The sequence below is a fragment of the Falco rusticolus genome, chromosome 6 (genome assembly GCF_015220075.1).
Source record: "Falco rusticolus isolate bFalRus1 chromosome 6, bFalRus1.pri, whole genome shotgun sequence".
Taxonomy (NCBI): domain Eukaryota; kingdom Metazoa; phylum Chordata; class Aves; order Falconiformes; family Falconidae; genus Falco; species Falco rusticolus.
The window spans coordinates 29,763,197-29,785,710 of record NC_051192.1 but is presented as its reverse complement, the minus strand read 5'-3'; the positions used below and the strand labels follow the sequence as shown (position 1 = coordinate 29,785,710).

Genomic DNA, 22,514 nt, shown 5'->3' with positions numbered 1-22,514 from the left:
TTTGAAGTTATCTGGTCTGGATTAAGTGACCTAGGCAAAATTTATTTCAGATTTGTTGATCCTTAAAGACTCTGCGTGTATATTACTTACAGGAAGAATCCTGACGTGGCTTCTTCCCTAGGTTTTATTAGACAACTGCTCAAACCAAAAAAAAACCTAAGGTGATATCACCAACTTAGGATTTTTTAAAATGCTAATATTGATCTTTGTGCATGACAAATGAAGCAAGACAACTGTTAAATCTATCACAAATGTCAACAAGTGAGTGGTAGATCTTAATCCAAGCAGCAGTTAAGTTTGCCATTCCATGCCTCCCAGTAGAGTGTAGTGCCGTGTTTAACGTAACTTCCTTGAATAAGCATATGTTTAATCAACTGATTTCCTAGAAATTGCAGATATGACAAATTTTATTCCCACAAAACTTTCAAACTTAGAATAGGCCTCACTAGGCAGGTGTATAAGGCACTTTTTTGAGGCACAATTGGGAGAATTTTCAAATGTTTTCTGTGGTTTTATTGCTTGTAGAATGTAATCGTGAATGAGCATGGAACATCAAATGTTAACCATAGTCATAACTCAATGAACCATTTTAAGATAAAACTTGATTTTAATATTATTTCACATTTTACTTTTCTTCAAAAATCACTGTTTGTCCAGCCAATGTGGCCCTTTCAATAAAGATACAATACTTGATATTGTCTGGCAAGGAACATATTTTCAGTGTGTCTTTGGACAGGAATTTGCATGAAGTGTTTAATGTATAGAATCGTTGATGATGATTTTTTTTTAATCATTCATACCTATTTTTACTATTGAAGCTATCCAGTTTATTAAGCAAAGGAAATATTCCCTGAAGCAGATGAATTGGACTTGATAGATGGTGGTGGTGTATGTGTGAGGGATAGTCTCCGAAGATTTTTAGAAATAGTAAGTCTTGTCATCTAATTTATAAGTTTAAATCAGATATAAGAAGAGATAAAATGTGTTTCTGTCCATTTTATCAATGGGCAAGCTAGGGATTAAACTGAACCAGATTGAATGGGGAAAAGAACACTTTTTCAGTTTATAGAAGAGACCATAGCTGTCACAAGTTGGTTCCTGACTTCAGCACTTCATGGTATGAGGGTTTAGGCAATGAATTCTCTCCATTCATGCTGTAACTTGCAGTAAAGCTTTGACCTGAAGCATGGACTGGTTGACACTTGTTTGCCTAATGTTTATTGTTGATGGAAGTCTTGGTCTTAATACAGTTTTATTGTAATTCCAAATGAAACTTAAAACATTTTAGAGCAATACAAGTAAAAATATCCCAAAATCAATTTAAACGTTAAAAAACGAATATCCATGTTGTCACATTTTTTCCTTCTGTTCTCTTCCAAAAGCATAAATAGGCACCATAGTCCAGGATGCCTCCCAGATAATAAAGAGAGAAATCTTTTTTTCTGTGATTAGTAAACTGGTGGAAGATAAGATAATACCTTATGGCATCTGATGCTGGGATCCCTTAGTCTGATCACAGAAGTTCTAACTTAAACCTTCCTTTATGTGAATTCCTGATACAAATGTTCGTAATACATTTTATGTATTCTGAGTATAAAAATTTTGATTAAACATCCCAGTTAATTGTTTACTTTCCTTCCAAACCATAATGTTGTTGGTTCATATATTCAGTTCAACTATCATCTTCAGTTTGTTGTGAGACACGTAGCCTGGTTTTTGTAAAGATGAATGGAAAGCCTGAAACCTGTTACTTGTGAAACTTTTCTTCTTGGAAGTAGTTAGAATTTAACTAGAATGATATTTTCTGTATTTTAAATGCATACACATCTAGGGGAATTTTCTCTATGTGCTAAAGTTACAGGTGAGTTAAAGTTGAGCAAGTGAATGGTAACAGTTGCTGTCACCAGCAGATCTAAAGCTATCAGGCAATCTCATTTGTAGTGCTAGAAGAATTGCAGCAGGATATGAAAATTTTGTGGTGTTTGTCTTACGTGCTTAAATTCTAAATGAGCTTTTTATCTCAAACTGCTTTCAGAGCTATGAACTCTTTAGAAGAGAAATAATAAAATAATTTTTAAATCAGTGACACTGTGCTGAAGTTTGTTTCCAGAAAACTGTTTATAGATCTGATTGTTTTATATAAAGTAAATATGAATTAAACTGGAAAACAACTGCCAGGTTTCTGAAACAACAGACTGCTTTGTAAACGTGCTAATATGTAGGATATTATTTACCTTTACTGTTTTGGAGGCTAATTCTACCATTATTTTATGCAGATTCCAGCTGGCACATCTCGTCAGAGTTACCCAGCTACCAGCTATCAGGACTTCAGCAACTGGGAATCTCTAATGAAAATTAAAGAGGGGCTGCTAAGGCAGAAAGAGATTGTGATTGATCGGTGAGTAACCTGCTCCTGCTGAATTGATTAGATTAGATGATGTAAAAGCTACAATGTAGAAACTGACTTTAAGGAGAGCTGCCCTACTCAGTAGTTAGGTTCCAGTCCAGCAAATATTTATGCACAAATATGTGGGAGCTAGTCCTTGCTAGGAGAGAAGACTGGCTGCTGGTTAATAGTCTTTTACAGAGGTTAATAGTCTTTTACAGAGTTGGAAATTTACTTAGGTAAGGTTTAATGCCTCTGCTATGGAAAAGGGAGAGACCAACAGCCATTTCTACTGTCAGCTTCCCCATCTTAGTTTCTTACCAGCCTGGGGGTTTGTATCAGACATCTTTCTGCTTGTGCAGGTCTTGGAAATTACTTGCAAGATGAAAACCAGTAAACTGCATTGCACTGATAGTCTTTTCCGTGACAAGTATAGAAATTTAATATATTTGAAGCCAGTTAATAAAGCTTTGAGAAATTCACCTTTGCAGTAACATTCAGTGGTAAAATGCTATTCAGATGTTCGTACACATTTATTCAGATAATAAAATATTACACCCAGGATCTATATACAGTAAATACATAGCTTCTTATTAAAATGGCTATCAATCTGAAATGGACCTTGGCAGCAACTTACTGCTGTGAAGTTTCTATTATATCTGAAGTAAATTCTGGAGTTTTTGAAACTTGGATAAAATGAAGCCTTAATGAGGAAAATATGCTTTTAATAAAGGGCTTGAGTTTAATGAAGCTTACAGTAAATTAGCAGATGTCATCAGGAGCTGCACAGTTTGGATGTAGGGCATTTAAGAAGGGCGTTTTTATATTTGACATAATTATCGTTTGGCTCAGTCTGTGTTTTAATAATAAACTCTTGGCTTTGTGGCTGAAAGAGGAGTGGTTGTTCTGATCTTGAAATAGTTGTGCCCTCTTGTATGATAGTTTGCTCCACAGCATGAGAACTCTATAAAGCAGGTGTGTGTCGATCACAGGGATGTCAGGCATCCGTTATGAATGTTTTTATATTCATCTAGCAGCTTTCTCTCTTTTAATGGGTGGAGATAGGCAGCTTGGGCGTAATTTACTTTGGGATCAGGAGAATTATGCTTGTGCAAGGTCTGTTTCTTCTTCTGTTGCAAAAGAACAAGGAATTGCAGCAGTTTAAAGTGCTTCTGTCCCCTAGCAGTCTGGCCAGTACCTCTGCTGGCGTTGTGATGAAGGTTGGCATCAGCTTCCCCAGTTTGATATGGGATATTAGTGTGCCTGCTTGGGATAATGGGATATTACCTGCCCCTGCAGCTGAAGATGTTATGCAAAGTTAGGAACTGCAGGGGCTGAGGCATGGGCACACCATCCCACTCTGCCAGCTGTCCTACAGAGGTGGTGATCTCCCAAGGGGATCGCAGTTAAAATGGAAACATGTTTAACTGTTGGTTAGATCTCCTCTGTCAGAGCCTTTTGGTCAGTTCTTAAAGGCTGTCTAAATGACAGTGTTTTTTTCAGGCTAGCTATTTCAGTAGTAATGCTGTATATATAACCTGCAGCCCCCCTCTAAGGGCCCAAGCTGCCAGCAGCATTGGTAAGTGCGTTGCCCATGATGGCTAGGGCCAGTCTTTGGTGCCTTTGCTGAGGATATCACCCTCTGCACATGAAGACTTATTATACAATGGCAACTGAAAAGGCAGTTCATGTTGTTCTCACACTGGAAATATGTTTACAGTCAAGGGTGAAGTTTCTCAAGTGACAGTTTGTAACCCAGTTGCCCGCTAATGTTACTTGATACTGTCCGTGCTGAGGAAGAAAAACTATTTCTTCATTTCTAGTGGCAGTGCTGGTTCTTTTTTGTGCAAATCATATTTTCATGTGACTTAATGAAGGTGGCAAGAGTTCTCTCTGGATTTCTGACAGAAGTTGGTTGCGATGATTCCTTTTCATTCAGCTGAAAATGTAAAATACACTCTGGAAGCTACTGAAGCAAAACAAAAGACTACTTGGTGATGTTACAGTCATTTCCTTTAAGTAGACACTTGGTGTCACAGTTAAGCATGTTATAAATTATAATAATGCAGTAAAATAATACTCCACAGAGAAGGCTTGCTCTGGAATACTTAGCCTCCATTTGGGCAAAATACTTGCTTTAAAAGTTATTATTTTAAAATAAAATAAAATTGTTTGAAATAGAGGATTTGTGTTATTTAAAATTAAAATGAAGTGGTGTTGCATATTTGGAAAGATTTTACAAATATTTTTTTAATTTTATTTTTTTTAAGAAGAGGTAGTGTTTTCTATGACAAAATATTTTTGGTTTCACTCATGGAGAAAATGGTACATAGCTGCTGTCCAAAAGCCTAGAAATAGAAGTCCATTATAAAGCACAAGTGTAACATTTCTTATCAGATGGTTATAAATAAGACTTAAGTGTGAATATTAACTTTCTTCAAGGCACTAAGCATCACTATGAGAAAACTTGATATTGTCCATATTTAACACATGGGGACACAAGGCCTTGCACTGAGAGTCAAGGTGATGTTTGGGAGTAAACAGAAGTCTTCCAGCTGCTGGGCTTCCTGAGCTTACTTTAAACTTCTTTTCAGAATTTGAATTCATTTGGGTACAGTGACCTAAAATAAAAGTTTAAAGTTTGCTAAAGTGTGGTTAATTAGGATTCAGGATGGTGGTAATTAAATTACAGAATGTATGCCTTCAGGAACTAGAGGAGGAATTACTTTGTTGACTGAGGTTTGGTGGTAGGTGTTTGCTGAGAAGGCCTCTTGTACCTGCTCTCACAAGAGTTTTAAAAGGTGTAGTCTCCTTAATTCATGTTTCATGCTGAATTTACAAACTGGTGGTTGGAGGGTGCTAGCAAGACTTGTTTAATTTTGGGGGGACAGAATCCTGGGAGAGTTGGGTTAAACTCCTGCTGTGTGGAAGCCAGAGGAGTGGGGTAGCAGCTGGCATGGCGTTCCAGAGCCAGCTGCTTACTGCTGACAGGTACAGAGAACAGCTAGATGAAAAGCAGCACACTGGGAACACCCTTCTCTTGCCGTTTTCACTAGTCTTCCATTCACCCACAGGGTCATTACCCATTTTTTTAATGTTAAACCCTCTTCTGTTGGGAATTGCAGAGGGGCCCTGCTAATTCAGGAGGTGGAAGAGAATAACATGACATCACACCACACACAGTGGTGCTTAAATCTATTGGTAAGTAGGATGCAGGCTCTGTATGAGGCAGTATGCTTAAGCTGTTCTACCTTTTCCATGTTATAAAAAGGGATGAGGGGCAGGAAAAGTAAAGAAAAACCTGCTGCCTGATTCCCTTCTTTCCACACAATGATGATAAGGGAACAAAAATCCAGCCTTTCCGGGTTAGATTGTTAAACTTCCTTGTTTTGCATTGGAAATCTGACTTTGGAGTAGCTGCAAGCAAGTTTTCAGTCATTAAAAACGATTCAAGGAATAATGCTTACAATGTATATATATCATCATACATGGATACTTTGGTGTATCACTGGAAATTCAAAGACGTGAATAGCATTTTTAAAAACCGAAACAGCCACTTGCATCTGTGAATAGAACAAGTGGCTTGATTTGTATTCTCTACACTGCACTGAACAGCAGATTTACTAATAGATTAGTTAAAATTGATTTGTGTAGTCTGTTCAGCGTAACAAATGCATATTTTAAAGTATGAATGTACACAGCATAAATGGGTGGGTTTAAAAGTGGGTTTGGTTTGCTTTTTAAAACCACTCTAGGAATTTCTGCCAATCTAATGAATTAAAGCCTGAGAATGGTTTTTAAGTCTGCTTTTAAATGAGATGGAGACCATGCGTTTAGGAAGCAAAAACGTAGCTAAGGAAGGAAGTCTGGGTGGCGGGGGCGCGGGGGTGCATGGGATCACAATGGCACTTCTTAAAGATGTGTGTCATGTTTTCTGCACATAAGAGCTGTTGGTACAGGCTGTGAACAAGGATTTAAGAATATTGTCTGTAGGAGGAAACCTGCTGCTGTAACACTTATTACTAGAATGTCTGTCACCTACTGTACAAAATAATTGGATTATATCACTGCCTTATTTCTCTTGTGGTTTACTATGTAACAGTATGTAATATTTAGCACCAGAGGGAGCCAACTGGTTTAGAAAATGACGGCATCATGTTTTAATTCTTTGAGTTCCTCCTATGTTCAGTACATTCACAACACTGAAATTAGTGTTTTGTACAATTGTGAATGTCTCTTGAGACTGGCTGGCTTCAGTAGGTGTCTCTAGTGTGGTCGTGGCACTGTTTGTTTGGCAGGGACTGTATATAGGGGCTACATGAATAATGCCAAATATTTGAACATATGACATAAGCTGCTGAGAATAAGACTGCGTGTAGTGTTCTCTTCCAGATGGCTTAAGGGCATTTGAACAGCTAACAGCTTTTTAAGGGAAGGTAGATACAGAAGTACAATTTTAGTGAATAGCTGTCATTACTCAGGGCATAATAACATTTACATTCTTAAAACAGTTGCTAAATCATTAGCTTTCCATCCATATCTGAATTATGCTTAGATGTTTTCACTGGGACAAGAGAATTAGATTTTCTTTGGCTTGTGTCAGATTGTCCTGAGTTCAGTAGTTGACATCAAACTACGTGCTCTGATAGTGCTCATGTTACTGCTAGTGTCAAGCTGTAATTCTGCTAAGTTGGGATAGTCTGTTAAGACCTGCAGAATTAGCATATCCATTTGAGTGCTAATTTGGTATAATTTCTGAGGAGGCTTTGAAACTTTATACCACCCAGGCTCTGAGCGCATGCTTGTATATCTGGGAGTCCTGTGCAGGTAGTAGGGCTGTGAAGAACCTCCTCAGAGTGTCTTGCTTTGTAAAATATTCTTCACTTGCAGTCATATCTTGAAAAAGATGCATTTATGTTTTTCTAATATCACCAATCACCCAGGTAACTTGTGATTGAGACTTTTGTATCGTGGGCTGGTAAACTTTCAGGAAGATTTTGTTAGAGTAATTATTTTAGCAGTTATTAAAGTTCACCTTTTCAGAGGTGAATACTAGTAATCTATGAAATGGAAATTGATAGCATTAGTTTTCATATAATAACCTACATCTTGGCAATAACAAGAGGATGTAGGGCTAAAAAGGACCTGTCTAACCTATATGCTCAGCCCTAGGAAGGACAAGTTGTAGTAGTGTCACTCCTGGTAGGTTCCTATGCTGTTGCTACTTGCAATAGCAGATGTTCCACGACCTTTCTGGGTTGGAGAGTTTGGTCATTAATTAGCTGAAACAGAAGACTTTTCCTAGCATGACTCAGTCTTTCCTTCTAGGTCATGTTTTCTAGAGCTCTTGTAGCTTTCGTTATTCCTTGAGATCTCTCCAGCTGATCAGTACATCATCCCTGAAGTGTCCAAACTGGCCAGCCCAGGTCTCCCTCTGCCTGAGCACCCATCTCTCACAGACTGTTGCCTTATGTTGTGTTTGCTTTTTGTAGTACAATGCTGTGTAGTTTTGGTCAGCTGCGACCCCACACCCTTTTCTGTGGGAGTTCTTACAGCTGGCAGAGCTGACAACAGCAGGGGAGGTGGAAGGTTTGCTCTGTATTTGACCTGTCGGGAGACTGCAGAAGTCAAAAACTTCCCACCATGGGGAGGAGGGTGCAGTCCTTTGAACGGTTGTGTCCTTGTCCTGCTCATGCCTCGCCCCCCCTGGACTAAGTAGCCCAGAGCATCTGAGAGGGTACAGTTGCTGGCTGTGCTTTTGCCTGCCATCCTTCAGCACTAGCTTACCTCCTGTGGGTCAGGCTGGCATTTCAAACTTCTACGCAATTCAGAAAAGTCATTTAAAAAATAACAATCCATCCAGAGCAGAGATTACTTCTTGACTCCCAGAGGTAGTGTTCCTATCTTCTCTTCAAGATAAGTTCTCCTGTGACAGGTGGAAGGGTAGTTCACTTTGAAACGCAGGCTCTTAATTTCACCAAAAAAACAGACTCTATTGCATAGGAAATTTGAGGTCACACTTCTCATGAGCTTTACTGATTTTGGAGTACTTTGGCATGAGTTTTCAAATTATGGAAAATGTATTCACATTGGGTTTAGGACTTCGTTTACTACTGATCTTTTTCCCTATCAGCACTCTGCACATTTGCACTTGTGGTCCAAAAGATCGTGCCTTTAAAACAAAGGGATATAAAAATTAGTATCCAACTTCTTAAGCCACAAAACAAAGCAGCATACCTCCCAACTACAGTGTGGAATAAATTATATTTGTAATACAGAAGGATCTGTATCATGTTTTACTTTGCATCCTGACTCTGAGGAAATCTGCTTAGGCATTTTCACCTAAAGCAACTCCTTCTCATTAACTCATGACTTCTTGAAGGTAAACTTCAATTGTCATTTGGTTTATTACGAAGTTACTAGTGTCCCTTCTGTGGTGGAGGAAGCTCTGTTCTGAAGTCCGTGAAGTGTTTGAGATACCGGACCTGTATCTTGACTTGTAGTGTGACTTAGATGGGACTTAGATTTATGCTGATCTCTTAAAGGTTGAAGGGAGGAGGCGCTTCTCTGGCAGATGTGGGTTTCTAAAGGCTCTTTCATGTTAGAGGAAGTAGGGGACAAGATGGATTTATGGAGAACAGATGAATTGGTCCCAGATTGAAGCGAATATGGTTTATTTCCAGATGAACGCATGTATGAATGTCTGTGTAAGCACGTGTCCACAATTTGCTCATCCTGTGTGAATATGAGAAAATAATGTGAATGTCTGTTCTGTCATACTAATGTTTTTGAGACATACAGAGAAGCGATTTGTATATTAAGCAGTTTGATGCTGGTCTCTGAGGACAGTCCAAGCTTATGCATGTTGAACTGAGTGCTGTTCTCTGCTATCCCATGTTCTTTGTACTGGCTTGAGCTTTCAAAGGGGATTGTTTGAGCTAAAGGACAGAACTACAAATGAATCAAAACTGAGATATGCCCCCCCCAATTGATACTTCACTCTTATCACTGTTAACTTTCTTTTTGCGCATTTAAATGGATCCAGTTACCGTCAAGTGGTGCCAGTAGTTTTTCTCTGGATTTTAGCCAGTTTCTTAAGAAGAGTCCCAGTCATCCAGGATGGGGGGGAGCTTGGCTGCCATTTCATGGGGTGTAGCATGTTGCCTTCCCCATGTTTGTCTGCAGACAATAGCAACACAGGGAATATGCATCACCAGAAGCAGCCACTTACTGTCCGTGGGCAGAAAGACTGTGAATATAGCAGACGCACAATTGAAACGTGCATGTGAAGCCTTTTTTTTTGCTCATTCCCTAGCCTGCCTTTGAAGTATTTTCTGAGTCTCACCTTTAAATGCAAATGCCCTAGTGAGGGGATGATCTTCTTTGGCCTGTCTTTCTCCCTTCATTGATGAGCAGAAGAGTGTTAGCTGTCTTGATTGCGCAGCAACTCTGGGGAGGGCCACAGCAAAGGTCCCTGTTCCAGCTGTGGCAGCGTGGCTGAGTGGTACCCATGGCATGCCATGGACGGGAAGCAGAGCTGCAGCAGTGTTGTCTGATTTCCTGACTCTTCGTCACCAGCCCTTCCTAGTCAGTCGCTCGACTTCACTGTCATCCGAGGGCCCTAGCTCCAGGGACCAGCTCCACGGTTTTGCTCAGGGTCAGCACTGTTCATATTACTACTAGACTGTCTCTGGTTTTTAACCCACAGCTCCTTCAACCCCAGAAACTTCTCACTCTGTTCTCTCCTTCCATCCCCATGAGGGCCAGGGGCTCCTGGGGAGCATGAGGGGGTGGGCAGGGGCCTGTGATCCAGTGAGGTGCTGAGAGCTGATGTCCAGGGCACAGGAGGGGCACGGACAGCCTCACCCCAAACAGATGGGGCAGCACAGTGTTAGTCCGTTTTCTTCTTGTCGTCTGAATATACCAACTGAAAGTGAGCTACTTATTTACAAACCTGGATTTAGGCAAACTAGGAGTTACTTGGTGGTAGGGCACACTAAAGGTCACTGCAAGAGAAGAGGATAGCTGGTGGGTTGTTTTGCTGTTTGCAAGGGCATAAAAGGAGTGTGTTTTTCCTTAGGTCTGTAATTGGTTGAAAGTATTCTGGGATTTACTGTTGTCCTTCGTCACCTTAGCATCAGAAACATTGAGCTGGATCTAGTGACCCACCCTTCTCATACGCTTGATGCTCAGAATTAACTTTCTCCCCAAACATAGTCGCATTCTGGATCAAGTGCTTTTGCTTTCTTTTACAGCAAAGGACACTGGCAGAGACCTGTCAGAGCCATGGTGGCATATGTCACTTCATCGGTGTCAGTCCTTTGAGTGTGGGCTTGTAGCTTCCTGATGATTGACATGCTTTGATTTGATTTAAATTGTTGGGCTCGAGGAAATAAAGAAAAGGGAACAAAATGTGTGCATTTTACAAGACCTGAAAGTATGCCAAAGTCATTACTTTGTAAAAATAGAAGGGTTTTCCATAAATAATCTAGCTGGCGTGTAAATAACTGATGTGTGGAAATTGGGACAAAAGGGCTGTTACAGGGGACCATAAACCATGTAGCCACCACTTCAGTCATGTATGATTGATTACCTGTCACTTCAGGTGAGTTCCCTAAGAAAGAATGTACCTGGGAGTAGCACAGAGAGGGTTTGATCTCAGGATATTCAGAAATCATGACTGGAGGTTCAAAAAATGGGATGAAAATGCATAGTTCAGGGTATCAGTGAAATCTTAATAATAATAATACTGATGATGATGAAAATACAAGCAGCTTGCTTCTGCGGAAAAATGCCTTAAAGTCACTGCATTTGGGGTTTTGTTTGTTTTTTTTTAAAGTGCTGGGGTGATTGGTTGGTAATAGGGAGGCTTCTAGGGACAGCATTCCCACTGTAATACACAAGCTGTGCTTGTGAAACTATTTGAACTTTCTACACTCTGTTTAAATAAAGCTCACAGCCTGTGGTTATGCAGCAGATTAATAGTAACAGCAGTGGGCTATGAGAGGATTAAAACTGTCTTAGCATATGAGAACATCAGTGATAAAATGCATCTGGTATGGAGTCTCGAAAGACTTATAGGTTTGTATGTAAATAGTAAGTACGTTTCTACAGCATTTATCTTCTATTCTGCTTGTGACTGCTGGGCTGTTTCCAGAATTTTTGTTTCTGGGTGCCATGAGGTTAATGACATTTTCAGAGGCAGTTATGCAAAGAAGTTGTGCAGAATCTCCACACCCTTAAAACATTTCTACAGCCTGTTTTGTTAGCAAGGTTTTGTAACAGTGGAGCGTTTCATGCTTTGCAGAGTGGAAAGAAGCAAGCTAGTTACATTCTGTGCGAGCACAGCTCTGTTTTGTCACGGATTAATTTGTCTCACCTTTTTTCCTGCAGGGATTTGGTAGAGTAGGGAAAGGATTATGAAAGAGGAAATAATGGTAGTGTAGTTCAGACTACACTGGAAGTTCAAAAATATTTTAAAACATTTACTCCGGGCTGTACTGTTTAGTTCAGGCTATTGAAATCCTGCCTGTGAAGGAAGGCACTGCTAAGTTACAATCATCCACAAACATAAAATCACGTAGTTCCTTGAAGAGATAAATGACAAATGGGTAAGTAATTTTAAAACACATGAAGCAAAAATATTTTAATAGATCTGTTTAATAAGTGGTAAGGTGATAAAAAATGAAAAATTACTTCAGTTCCTAGGTTAGGACAACTCATACTAAATAATTCTGGTATCTGTGACCAAGCATGTATAGAAGTCATCAAAGCTTTATATTTTCTCATATGATTATACAAATCCTTGGGCTCATATAACGTCTTTTACAACTTAAGAGCATATTCTTTTACCTAATCTTCAAATCTGCTTCTTCCAAAATAAGTTTGAAGATTTTTGTTTGTAGTGCCATCATACAGATGCCAACCAGAACTGTACATAGTCTTTTAGTGTTACATACTGTATTTGTACAAGTTGGTCCATCTAGATGGTGGAATGAAAGACAGAAGTCCCCAGACTGCCTGTAGTGATACAGAATATTTTAAGACTTGCAATGGAGTCACATAAATAAATCTAGTTGCTTTGGTTTTATAAATTGTGTTGAATTAATTGGTCGAAGGTACTACCAAATTGCAACTCGATTATACTGTTTTTCCATTCATTGCGGTTCTTTATAGATATAAAAATAGGGGAAAAAAAAGATGTTCTGTAGGCATGCAGCACGTCTTCTGTAACATGTATATCTTTAAAGTTTAACTTGTAATATATTCACTACTTTTGAAATATTAAACTCCTCTTGTAAAACGAGTAATTGTCATACAGTTGGCTAATGACCGGCTAGGAGAATATACGTGGCTCAAATTGTTTAATTTCATATATATAATAAAAAACAACTTTAATTGAGTTTTTGCAACTTATTTTTCCTCTTTAAATTTGCAGTTTGCATCTTTTCAACTAATACACATTTTGTTTTAGTTTCTAGATGTATAATATATTTTGTATACTCATGATATTTCCAAGATGCTTTTCCTAAACACAACTCTTCCCAAATTTTAAAAAAGCAAACTAACTTTGATATTTTTTTTTTTTTTTTTTTTGTACTTTTAGAGGATTTGCTTTTCTGGTGTGTGCGCAGGCAGGTCTTCACCCTTGAAGTTAACCTGTATTTGCCATTTATCTGCTCTTAGGATTGGATTTAGTCAGCTGGGTTTGGCATTGTCATTTCCAGAAAAGCCAATCATACTGCATGCTTAGAGGCAAAGCTTTGAGAAACAATTTCATGCTTGCATGCAAATGCCCTAGTATAAAAAAGAAGGAAAAAGGGGAAGTTAAAAGAGAACACAAAACTGGTTTTCAGTTTAAGAAGGTTGCTGTGTGTGGTTCTGGAGGGTGCTGACAACTCCATTCTGGAGCCAGTTATTGAGGTGCCCATTGCTCCACAGAGAATACAGCACACTTCACAGGGCTGTCTAATGGGGGCTGGGGCTGACACCTGGCTTGTATTTGCCCTGCAGTCATGCTGGTTCAAATGCAGGCATGATTTAAACAGTGATATAGTTAGTGATATAACAGTGATACTGTTTCTGCTGTACACTGGCCAAGCCATTGGTGCAAGAGGTTAATTCTGGTTTGGTATGCAGTGTGGTGTTTTACCCTAGAGGCGGGGTACATCTCCAGTAAAACAATTGACTGAGAAAGTCCTAAGCAAAGCAAAGAGAAAGACCTTGCAGGAAAGCCATGCTGACAGTCTTACATAATGACTTTTTACTCTTAAGTTCTTTCTGCTCCCGTTGGTTTGTAAATCTCATCAACCTATGTCAAAAGTCAGCTCTAGCAAAGAGAGAGGGACCAAGCAAGAGAAGTCCAAGTAAAATGAAGGTGCAGATTTTGTTTCTTTTCATTCTGCTCTCTGTATACTTTTTCCTGCTTATGTGCGTGGCCCTAGGAGCAAATGACAACAGAAGCCTGCCTCAGCCCCCACAAAATAAAACTGAGTTTTCGAATCGTATTTCTACAGGACTTGCTTATTATTGCCTATTGAACACAAACCCTTTGGGGTATGCTTAAGTGAAAGTTACGTGGTGACTATAGTTAATAGCTCATATCCTGATAAGATTCCAGTTCTAGTGGTAAACTATACTAGTTGCAGTCTGGCTGTGGTAGGAAAAAGCCCACAGTTAATGTAGTTCTAGGGTAGTTGAATATTATTGTTACGGTATTCTTCAGTATAAGTCTTAAGATCTGTGATTTTTAATCTCATTTCCATGCCTTCTCTTTTCAAATAAAATCTGTGTATTATAGGCAAAAGCAGCAAATTAACAATTTGCATCAGAAGATAAGGGAGAATGAATTACGAGCTCAGCATGCAAGACTGAGTCATCTTGTGAACTGTGAAGAACCTTACATGACTAATTTACAGGTAGGATGGATATTTTTCTTTCAGCAAAGCTTTCCATTGCCCAGTAACTGACATCTGAAAGCATGGTCACTATTTACTGCAGGCCAAAATGTAGAGCTTTTGTGATTATTGATGGTTGTGTAACGTATAGCCGTAAATTGTATAGAGGAAAATACCTTCCAAATGTAGTAGTTTACATTTGCAGAAATCTAGGTTATGTTAACATTATGTACATACTTGTTCTGAGACCTGATAAAAATGGGGTAAGAATAAGAGATTGTGACATTGTAAGAATAAGGGGTTAACAGCATGCATGTAGCACAGTTATACAGGGGCATGCTAGGAGATAAAGTAGTTTGATAGGAGAACATCTGAAAAGAACTAATGGGAGGTTTTCTGAAAGAGGAAAAGGAGGCACTACTCGAAGGAGTGGTTAGATTGTTACCGATAGACTAGATGGGAGGTGTGGGAAGGCAGGCAGACTGGTGGAATACCTGCGCATCACATACCTGAAAAGGATATGGATTAGTATTCTTAGGGGACACCTAGTCTGAAAGGGAATGTGTGGTGGTGTTCTGGGCATACCTGTCCTAATTTTTATCTAATTAGCACAAATACCAGAAAGTGTGAGGCTGAGGTAGCATAGACTAACCACAAAATGCAGATCAGTTTGAGGACTGTGGCTGCTGCCCTGTTGTAACATACCAGTTCCATCTCCAGAACTCAGCATATCTGAAAGGCAGTGCAGGAAGAGAATGTTAAAGGCAGATGTACAGAGAAATAGGGGGGGGTTGTTCCACTTCCGTTACCTTACCTCTTTCTGTTACAAAATGCACCAGGATGTCAGCTAGCATGACATGACGTTAATTATATCCTTGGAAGAATACAGCTGTGCATCAGGTGAGAACCTGGTTTATTAAGACAGGAGAGAAATTCAAGGGGAGCCTCAGTGTGAAATGAGTATTCAGAAACTTTCAGACATCTAGGAATGTGGCTTTTGGTGCTTCCAGAAGTTTGTTTATAGAATACTTAATGTTCTGTCTAGATTAAGATTTGCAGGGGAGCGGGAGAATTACTGCAGAAACTGAAATTTTAGTATACCATAATACTCTTCAAATAAAGCACCAGATGCATTCATCTTTCATAATTTAAAGAGTTTTAAAAGTTTATAATGTATTAGGATTTCTGCTTGATTTGTGTGCCTTCTATAAGATTAACTTACAAATGCAAATCTTCTTTAATGGAGGTTTTAATATCTTCTAATGCTTTGCTGAAGGGATGTTACTGGTTAACAACACTGTGTAATTTCTTTAAAGACACCAATTTATGTTATTAAAAGAATCTGGAAACTGAAAGCCTAATGGGGTGTGTCTCGTTTTTCATCCCACATGCGGTTGATGTCCATTTTGTGCTTATCTGTGTGTGGGCAGTGGAAGTAGAACAACACCACTGAACTGCATGAAATGGGAAGGGAGAGAGGGTTTTGGTATACAGGGCAGAAAGTGAGAGGCCTGCCTTCTGGTTTTAGCTGTTGTCTCAGGCTTGTCCCTGCACCATTCTGCACCTCAGGTGTGATAGCTCTAAGGTTTGACTAATATTTATGTTCTGATTTAGGAGCATCTTGAGATTGGAGCATCTCTAATACTTTCATAGGCATGTTGTAGAGTGTTTTTCATCCTAAGGGGATGGTGTGATAATGCAGTGGCAGTGATATGTTTTGAAAACATGTCTTGTTTGGATTTTCAGGGATTTCTTCTGAAGAGAAGTCACACCTCTTCCATAAATCTGAGGGGAAGTGTGGCTCCACAGTGTTCATCTGCATGTGTTGTGAATGTAAAAGTGTCTAACTTTTTTTTTCCCCCCCCCCCCAGATGCCAAAGTATATGCAGTTACCACGTATTTTAATGTTTGCAAAATCAAACCCCACCCTTCCTGACAGTAGGAAAAAAATGCAGGACTGTTTTCTGCTGTGCTGCTCAAGTATATGGTAGAATGTGTGTGTTCATTTGTATGATTATTTTATTTCTTTTTGTAAGCAACCACAGTATGAGAGCACACCAGTGCAACCTCACGTTTCAGAAAGATCAACATCCCACCTTGAGGAGCTTGAGCGAAAGATTGCAGCAGCTGAGAATAAGGAATTACAACTCAGTGAATTTGTAAAACAAATTTCAAACAAAGCCAGTGAGGAGAAAAAGAAGATGGAAGAGAAAGTAAGTGTCTTTCATGTTCCAGGTTTCCTTTTGACACTGTTAAAGAAGCATATGTTTTGTTTGCTAGAAAGCAGCTTAGTGTGTGGGTGGCTGAGCTATTTTCAAAAGTTAGCTAAACTCTATGTGATGGAAAAACTGGTAGTTAAGTGTCTGTAGGTGTTGGCAATGGATAAATCTAAACTTGTACTGAATACATCCTAAAAAGCGGTACTAGATAAAATGGCAATCATGATGATGTTTTTAACCAGGTATCACTTGCTTTGAAAAAAAGCTGCTCAGCTCTAAGAATTCATATAGCTTGAAGTGATTATTACAGTAAATAAAGTATCATTTGAAAACAGAAAGATTGTGAAAATTGTCTATTTTTTTAGCATCGTTTGTAAGTGCGGCCCTCGTGCTTTGAGGTACACTTGCCAGACTGTATGTGCCCACTTAGCAGGAATGATTCTCTGGTGGCTTTTGTAGGATGTGCAGACCAGACTTCAGCCTGAGACAAGGGAGAGGCTTAGATGCCTGTGTTCTTGGAACTGTCTCGACAAGGGTTTTCTTTGGAGGCTGAAGCAGTACCCAGGGGTAGTTTTGAATGTCCTGACAGCCTTCCTTTATTGCAAGCAGGAATGTGCTGTTGACGAAGTCATTCCGAATTAATGTTTTAGGGATGTGTTGTCACTGTTACCTTCTCTTCTTTGATCACTAGGCCTTACTGCTGGGCTTAGATTTATCTTAATGTGGATTCAAGGGGTGGGAGCAGTATGACACAGTGAAGTGGCAGGTAGGGAGACAAAGAAGAAAGAAGCGTAGTTCATCTCCAGTTCTGCCTTACCATTTCCCGTGAACCCTGCAGTATGCTTTTCAGAAAGGGCAGAAATTGGATGATGATGCTTCCTCCTGTCTCAGCTCTTACTGCTGCTGTTCCTCACTGTGTGGGAACTGCTGCTATAGGTGGTGGCAGTGGTGAGGACCCGTGCAGCAGTGCTTGTGTCAGTGAGATGGTTTGTAGCTAGAAGCCTGAATCGCTGCACAATCCTGATTCACCCCTTAACACCCATCCATTCTGTGTACTGAACAAAAGGCGCTCAAAGAGAGAAAGGTCGAAGAAGGAGAGCATGTGTTTCTGTAATAAAATTAGTGTGTTGCAGTTTGAGGAATGACTGTAGAGGGAGGAAGGAGCTGTGCTGTGTGAATAATTCTGGTGCCTGAAGAGGGTTTTTTTCCCTAGGTTCCACGTGTAGTCAGTGTAGGACTGAGGTGATTGAGAGCTCTGTAACTGGCACTAAAATTTCAAAAGCCTGAAAAAGCTTCCCTGTTATGGCTGGCCAGTAATTGTGGTAGCTCCTCACAGCTTCCTAGCTGAGGGAGCCTGCTAAGGTAGATACTGCATTACTCTCCACCAGCGTCCATGCCATGAATGCCTAGGTTCTTCCTTTTCTTTATGCCAGACATGAATGTGCCTCTTGGCTGCAGATTTTGTAGCCCTCACTTCAATTCCAAGACATTCATCTGGAAATTGGGCTGCTGGGCTGGAAATGCTTCAGTTCAGACACCCATACTTACCCTGCTGGCTGCTCCTTCTCCCTCTGCTCTGGGTAATTGCGAAGGATTCCTGTAAGATACTGCTGACAGCTTGTAGTAGTGTTCTTTTCTGTGGCCTTACTTTTAACATTTAGTTGCTAAGAGGTGAGTGCTTTTGAGTGCTTTCCATTTTTTTCCTGCCCCAGCAAAGCCATCAGCAGTGTGTGTATGAAGGAGGAAATCTAAAAAAAAAAAAAAAAAAAAAACAACAAAAAAACCCAACAAAAACCAAACCACAAAACAAAACAGATTAGAAGCTTGTTTTCCCTTCTGCAGAGTCAGCAAGTGTGAATGGAAAATAAACCAAAACACTTTTTTTTTTTTTTTTTTCTTCCCATCTCGGGTGACAGAAAGTGGAAAGAGTCCTTGAAGGGATGCTGGGGATTTAGAGATTTAGAGAGGGCAGGAGGAATCCCAAGGCAAACACAGTAGCTATTCGAAGGAGAGTTTGCAGGAGGGGAAATCCCCTATGGTATATATGCAGGACAAGAAGATTTGGAAACCATGTAATCTTTATTGCACAAGTATGGGAGTATTCTGACTGGTCAGCTTGTCATCCTTAGTGGTATGTGAGAAACAGAGAGGAGGGATGCATTTAATTAATGGTCAGACTCCTGGGAATTGTTACTGTGCAGCACTGGCTTACGTGTGTATTTGTATCACTGCCTTAAGGGTTGGGGTGGTGGGGCGAGTATGTGGTTCTGAAGCACATTGTGGCAAAAGACCATGGCTGAGTTGCAGTTCTGCCTTACTGAACGTGGAGTTTACTTGGGCTTTGTCTAATCAGAAAGATTTTAAAGCAGCCTGAAAGCTTTGTTCAGTTTTGAGGTCTCGATAAAATAAAAGATACGAAGATTTCTGGCCTTTTGGCAGTCCTTAGTTTTGTGGCTCACATAGAAAGCTTTCTCTGGAAAAACTTTCCAGGTGTTATTTACTTAAACTTTTCGGCAGGCTGTTACTGAACTCTGACATTGACAGTGTTACACATTTATTTCTCTGTGAGGTGGATGTCTGTAGCACTGTAATAAAAGAACATTTAGCATTTACTCTTGTGACAAGTGTTTGTTATCTGTGAATTAGTACACCTTGCTTCAAGCAATAGAGATGCTGTTTTTATTAAACTGGACTATGACTGGAAAATACTCTTCCCCCCTCCCCCCCACCCCACTTTCCTTCCTGCTTTTTTGACCTAGATAATAAAGCAAAGCAAGTACAGGAATGCAAGCAAAGATAACACAATATAAAAAACCTTTTGCAGGCCGATGACAATTAAGATGCCTGTAGAAAGGCATTTAAGAAAATCACTATTCTGTTCTGATGTAATTGTCAGACTGCATCAGTCAGGGTTACCAGTTCTTGCTGCATTAAGTTCTTGGTCCCTGTGTTTTAAGTTGTTTTCCTAGGCCAGAGGAAGAGGATGGACTGAAATATTTCCTGACCATTTTTTGCATATGAATATCAGCATTGGTGAAAAAACTAAGAATATTTTAGCTGTTGAACTGTTTGTGTTTTCGGTTCGCAAGGCACATGGAGTGTTCTGGGCAGAGGTGAAGCAACTGTGGTTTGAGGTCATGTGTGGGTCTGTGACTTGGAGCTGCTGGGGTTAATCATTCTTTGGGTTTGTTTTCTGCAATAACCAACCCTTTCATGCAGTAGAGAGTACAATTACCAAAGAGTGACCAGCCGTTGCTTCCAAGCAGGTTTATTTTTTCACTGTAATCATAAAACGTGTACTCTTACTTCCTTCTAGCTTAAAACTAGAGACCGATATATTAATAGCCTGAAGAAGAAATGCCAGAAGGAGTCTGAGCAAAACAAAGAAAAACAAAGACGGATTGAAACCTTAGAAAAATACCTATCTGACCTACCAACACTGGATGATATAGAAAGGCAGACCAAACAGGTAAAGTAAAGGGAGTTTGTTTACACTTTAACAATACAAGTAAGCTCCCCAATAGCTGTTGTCAAATCTTTTACTGTTTCAACATACTTTTTTTTTTCCCATCTGTTTAGGAAGATGAGTATTTCCGTGTTTTAGAAAGTACTGTTGCTATTAGGGATTCCCATACTCAGTAAGTGAGATGGGTCTAAGATTATACAGAAGGTAACTGCAAGGCTGTGGCCTGCCACAAGGCCTTCTGCTAACGTGACATTGTGTCTGACTAATGTAACTTGTGTTAGCTGCAAATTCTAGAAGAGAAGAACAAGCAACTTCAAGAAACTATGACTGAGTTAGATAAGAAGCTCGGAGAGGCCCAATCGCAATGCAGAGAGAGAGAATTGCAGCTGGTGTGTCAGAAGAAAAAAGAAAAAGATCTGGTCACAACAGTACAGAGGTATGAACAGCTGCTTGGGCTGTGTCCTGAAATGGGTGTCTTTTGCCACCTGATGTCAAGACCTAATGCTATTTGAACTCTTAAATCATTAGCATTGTAATAGATTTTCATGGCATAAATATATTGCTATGCAGAGTGACAAAGTAATGCAATAGAAAATCCAACAAGATTTTGTTTTGTATCAAGTTACAAGTAATACCACAGGGAAGAGTCTGCCTAGGACATTCTTCACTATCTTTCTTTAAAGATGTGGGACACCACTGCAATGGCATCATAGCCTGCTACTGAGTAGAGGGTAGAAGAAAAATGTGCAGGAAAGGGGCATTGTATAGAAGCTGCCAGCGCTCCTATTTGATAACTAATCCTGTCACAAGCTGTGGAAAAGCTCCCTGCATATTGGCTGATGGTTATATTAGGAAAGGGTCAAAGATTTAAATAAATTGTAGCTGTTTCTTACCTTTTCCCTGAGAGCGGGGGGTATTTACAGGGAGATTTAGCTCTAGTTAATCTGTTGTCATTGTACTTGCATAACTATGAAAAAACAAATTGGACAGATATCCATGAGAAGGTTCCAGATGAGACTTGGAGGCATTGTTACTATGGTACCTTAGATTAGGGGATCTACTTAAACAGGGGAAGGGGGAAGCAGGGGGGAATCACTTTTAATAATTTATGTGGATGTTACTACAGTTCACTGTCCCTCCATTGCGTAAAGGTGCATGCCACAGGAGTCTGAAAGTGTTTCCATGACGAAAGGCAAGCTGGTTGGGACACCTTGCCAGACAAATTGTTGACGCATTGTTTCCATCTTAGCAATGAAAGCCTTTTTTTCTTCATGCGCTCATAATCTAGAGGCAGATCATTTGTCTTTTCTGAAAGCCTACAAATAGTTGAGGTGGCCTCTGGTTTCTAAATCAGACAGCAAGGCTAACACTGATAAAATGTATTTCCTTTCTGAGAGAAGGTGAGCAGGCAAAGGCTCTAGCTACACCTAGGAGCTTGAGTTGAGCTACAGAGGGTCTGAAGGTCATGCCCTTGTGTGGGAGCAGCTGGCAGGAGGGGCTTTGTGCTCACCCTTATAAGTCACAGAGGGTGTGAAGGATAGGCCACCAGTACTGGCTGCAGCCTCCAGTTTGACTGTACTTTGAGTTATATGTACCCTAGTGAGAGAGTCTGATTTTAAAGCTCCTGTAATTTTGAGATGTTTGAAGACTCCTGATCTATGCTGGTGCTGGCTTTGCCTCCCACAGTAGCACAGAGCAGCACTGAACACCACAAAGCTTTTCTTTGCTCCTCTCTGCCCCTTCCCCCTACACTGTACTGCTGGAGCTGTGCCTTTTTGGGAGATGCAGCACAGAATGTGGCCCATAAATCCATTCCTGCGTGAATCTGTTCTTGTCAGTGCCACGGTAGCTACAGTAGTTTGGATTTTTGGACTATTCATCCACTGTCAGTTTGCTCATTCATAAGGCTGGATTCTGCTAGGTGTGGTTTTACAGTTCTGGTTGGAAGATGTTGCAGCTTTCTAATTTTTCACTAGAACACACAGCCTTTCTGTTTCTGTCAGCACACTTAATTCTTCTTTCATGTTGAATGGCAGTTTACAACAGAAAGTTGAAAAATGCCTGGAAGATGGTATTCGCCTTCCCATGTTGGACACAAAACAGCTTCAGAGTGAGAATGAATGTCTCAAAGAGAAGAATGAGAAAGCCAGTAAGGTTAGTCTGCAAATGATCTGTTGGTAGCATCTTCAACCTTGAGTCCTGCATTGCTTACATCTAAAGTAAAATAAAGAATCTCACTAAAGAATTACACATTTGTTGCTAATTCAGATTTTTCAATACCTGTCCGTTTCTGTTCAGTACATTTATTTTGCATAAATTTCCTGTTTTATCAGAGTTAAACTCTCTGTCTTGTCTTTTATGTTTTCAAAGATTCCATTTAGAATCTGTGATGACACAGATGTAAGCTGATTTTTAAAAAAGGATCTGAAGAGATTCAAGCATTTTAAATTACTCAATTTTATATTCTAGGTCATAGACAATCAACAAAATCAGATTGCTGGACTGATTTTAGACGTACAGGTAAGGAAGAGTTGTATGTTCTGTTA

At 39.8% G+C, this 22,514-nt stretch overlaps 1 protein-coding gene across 2 annotated transcripts in view; it reads left to right on the top strand.

Moving 5' to 3' along the window:
• The window catches only part of CEP85L (centrosomal protein 85 like), a 120,030-nt gene that overhangs the window by 85,503 nt on the left and 12,013 nt on the right, over positions 1-22,514 (top strand). For both annotated transcript variants that reach the window (XM_037391213.1, XM_037391214.1), the window contains exons 4-10: positions 2,277-2,398; positions 14,187-14,304; positions 16,320-16,496; positions 19,819-19,971; positions 20,250-20,404; positions 22,005-22,122; positions 22,438-22,488. In XM_037391213.1, the coding sequence (XP_037247110.1) occupies positions 2,277-2,398; positions 14,187-14,304; positions 16,320-16,496; positions 19,819-19,971; positions 20,250-20,404; positions 22,005-22,122; positions 22,438-22,488 (894 nt within the window). The remainder of the gene's footprint in view (positions 1-2,276; positions 2,399-14,186; positions 14,305-16,319; positions 16,497-19,818; positions 19,972-20,249; positions 20,405-22,004; positions 22,123-22,437; positions 22,489-22,514) is intronic.